The sequence below is a fragment of the Penaeus vannamei genome, chromosome 3, assembly GCF_042767895.1.
Source record: "Penaeus vannamei isolate JL-2024 chromosome 3, ASM4276789v1, whole genome shotgun sequence".
NCBI classification, from domain to species: Eukaryota; Metazoa; Arthropoda; class Malacostraca; order Decapoda; family Penaeidae; genus Penaeus; species Penaeus vannamei.
The window spans coordinates 34191229-34193728 of record NC_091551.1 but is presented as its reverse complement, the minus strand read 5'-3'; the positions used below and the strand labels follow the sequence as shown (position 1 = coordinate 34193728).

The following is a 2500-nucleotide window of genomic DNA, read 5'->3' as shown; positions in this document are numbered from 1 at the left end:
TTATGCAAATAGATTTAGAATTTTGCCCAGTAGTTTTTTTTCTCTCTCTCTCTTTATACTTCATGGTATATTTATGCTTAACATTCAGAATCATAGTATTAATGTCCCTTAGGAAGAATTTTCCTTTATATATATAGATATGTGTTTTAGTGTGTGTGCGTGTGTGTTGTAGCGTGTGTGTGTGTGTGTGTGTGTGTGTGTGTGTGTGTGTGTGTGTGTGTGTGTGTGTGTGTGTGTGTGTGTGTGTGTGTGTGTGTGTGTGTGTGTGTATGTTTTAGTGTGTGTGTGTGTGTTTTAGTGTGCATGTGTGTGTGTGTGTTTTAGTGTACATGTGTGTGTGTTTTAGTGTACATGTGTGTGTGTGTGTTTTAGTGTGTATGTGTGTGTATATGTGTGTTTTAGTGTGTGTGTGTGTGTGTGTGTGTGTGTGTGTGTGTGTGTGTGTGTGTGTGTGTGTGTGTGTGTGTGTGTGTGTGTGTGTGTGTGTGTTTTAGTGTGTTTGTGTGTGTTTTAGTGAGTGTGTGTGTGTTTTAGTGTGTGTGTGTGTTTTAGTGTGTGAGTGTGTGTGTGTGTGTGCGTGTTTTAGTGTGTGTGTGTGTTTTAGTTTGTGACTGTGTGTTTTAGTGTGTGACTGTGTGTGTGTGTGTGTGTTAGTGTGTGTGTGTGTGTGCGTGTGTGTGTGTGTGTGTGTGTGTTTGTGTGTATGTGTTTTAGTGTGTGGATGTGTTTTAGTTTTTGTGTGTGTGTTTTAGTGTGTGTGTGTTTTAGTGTGTGTGTGTGTTTTAGTGTGTGTGTGTTTTAGTGTGTGCGTGTGTTTTAGTGTGTACGTGTGTGTTTTAGTGTGTGCGTGTGTGTGTTTTAGTGTGTGTGTGTGTTTTAGTGTGTATGTGTGTGTGAGTGTGTGTGTGTTTTAGTGTGTGTGTGTGTGTGTGTGTGTGTGTGTGTGTGTGTGTGTGTGTGTGTGTGTGTGTGTGTGTGTGTGTGTGTGTGTGTGTGTTTGTTTACGTGCGTGTGTGTGTGTGTGTTTGTTTACGTGCGTGTGTGTGTGTGTGTTTTAGTGTGTGTGTGTGTGTGTGTATATAGACATATATATATATATATATATATATATATATATATATATATATATATATATATATATATATATATTAATATGTATGTATTTATTATATAAATATTATATATATTATAGATATACATAAATTATGTATATATGTATATATATATATATATATATATATATATATATATATATATATATATATATATATATATATATATATATATATATTACATATATTATATATATATAAATTATGTATATATATGTACACACGTGCATGCGTGCATGTGTGCATATGTGTGTGTGTCTGTTGATTTAAATGCATGTGTTGTTATAAGGTTTACATTGTTGCTGTATTACTGTCAGTGTTGTATTGATTAATACGTATTGTTTATTCCAGCTTGAGGTTCAAGGCATTGAGAACAAGTTGAAAGAGCAGAACATGAGAAGGACTGAAATGAAAATGCTGAATAAGTCCATAAAAGGTCTTACTGAACTTAATCCGAGCAGTGGGAAGGAAGAAAGAGATAAGGATAAAAAACAGAAGGAGGAGAATGCAGGGAAGAAAAGAACTGTGCAAGATATCAGCATTCAAGAAAATATAGATCATAGTTTTCCTTGCCAGAGAAAAAAAAATGAGAATCAGATAGTTATGGATGACAAAAACATCCAGAAACATCTTTCTAAAGTCAAGTTTAATGAAACTGAGACACTGAATGAAAAAATTAGACCTTCAGGAAAGGGTGAAAGATCTTTTATTCAGAAATTAGATTCTAACAAACATATGAATCATGACACTAAAAAAAGAGGAGGTGGAATGAGCAGCTTAAAAACTGCATGTTTAAAAAATGGAAGCAGGAAGATATATAAGCATGGATATATGTGTTCTAAAAAGGATAAAAGTTTAAGTATTGAAGCCTGTAGGAAGGACAAAGGAAAGGAAGATTTTCACATAAAATTAAAGCACAATGCTAGTTCAAGAAGTGCAAATGGGGGGAGAGGAAGTAAGTTGGATAGCACTGAGAAGAAAATTATGAGTAAGGTAAAAAGAAAGGAACAAAGTCCTCTACCAAGATGGCTAAATGGTGCACCACGTTTACGACGCATATTGACACTTAGTCCAGCTAGTCACAAAGGACGAATATGGGTACCTTTAAAATTATCACATCAAGACATATACACCAACAGTTCTGGCAGAGCAGTCAATCAAGATGGCCATGATGATAAAGAACCAGGTAAAGCCTCACATTTCAAGACAATAGATAATGAAAACATTCAATCTCATGAAAATAATTGTAATTATAAATCAGTTTTGTCTCAAGAGGTACAAGAAAAGCACAGGACATCAGACAAAAACAATCACGAGGACAACCGTTTGAAAATGCTCATAGGGAAGTGTACAAAGTTATTGCCAGAGGAGTTGTCACATAGTGCAGA

General features: G+C 34.9%; 1 protein-coding gene across 5 annotated transcripts in view; it reads left to right on the top strand.

Annotated features, from left to right (window-relative positions):
* Window positions 1–2500, top strand: part of LOC113800080 (uncharacterized) — an 80390-nt gene that overhangs the window by 75384 nt on the left and 2506 nt on the right. For all 5 annotated transcript variants that reach the window (XM_070144297.1, XM_070144303.1, XM_070144308.1 and 2 more), the window contains one exon: window positions 1464–2500. This exon is cut by the window's right edge and continues 2506 nt beyond it. In XM_070144297.1, the coding sequence (XP_070000398.1) occupies window positions 1464–2500 (1037 nt within the window). The remainder of the gene's footprint in view (window positions 1–1463) is intronic.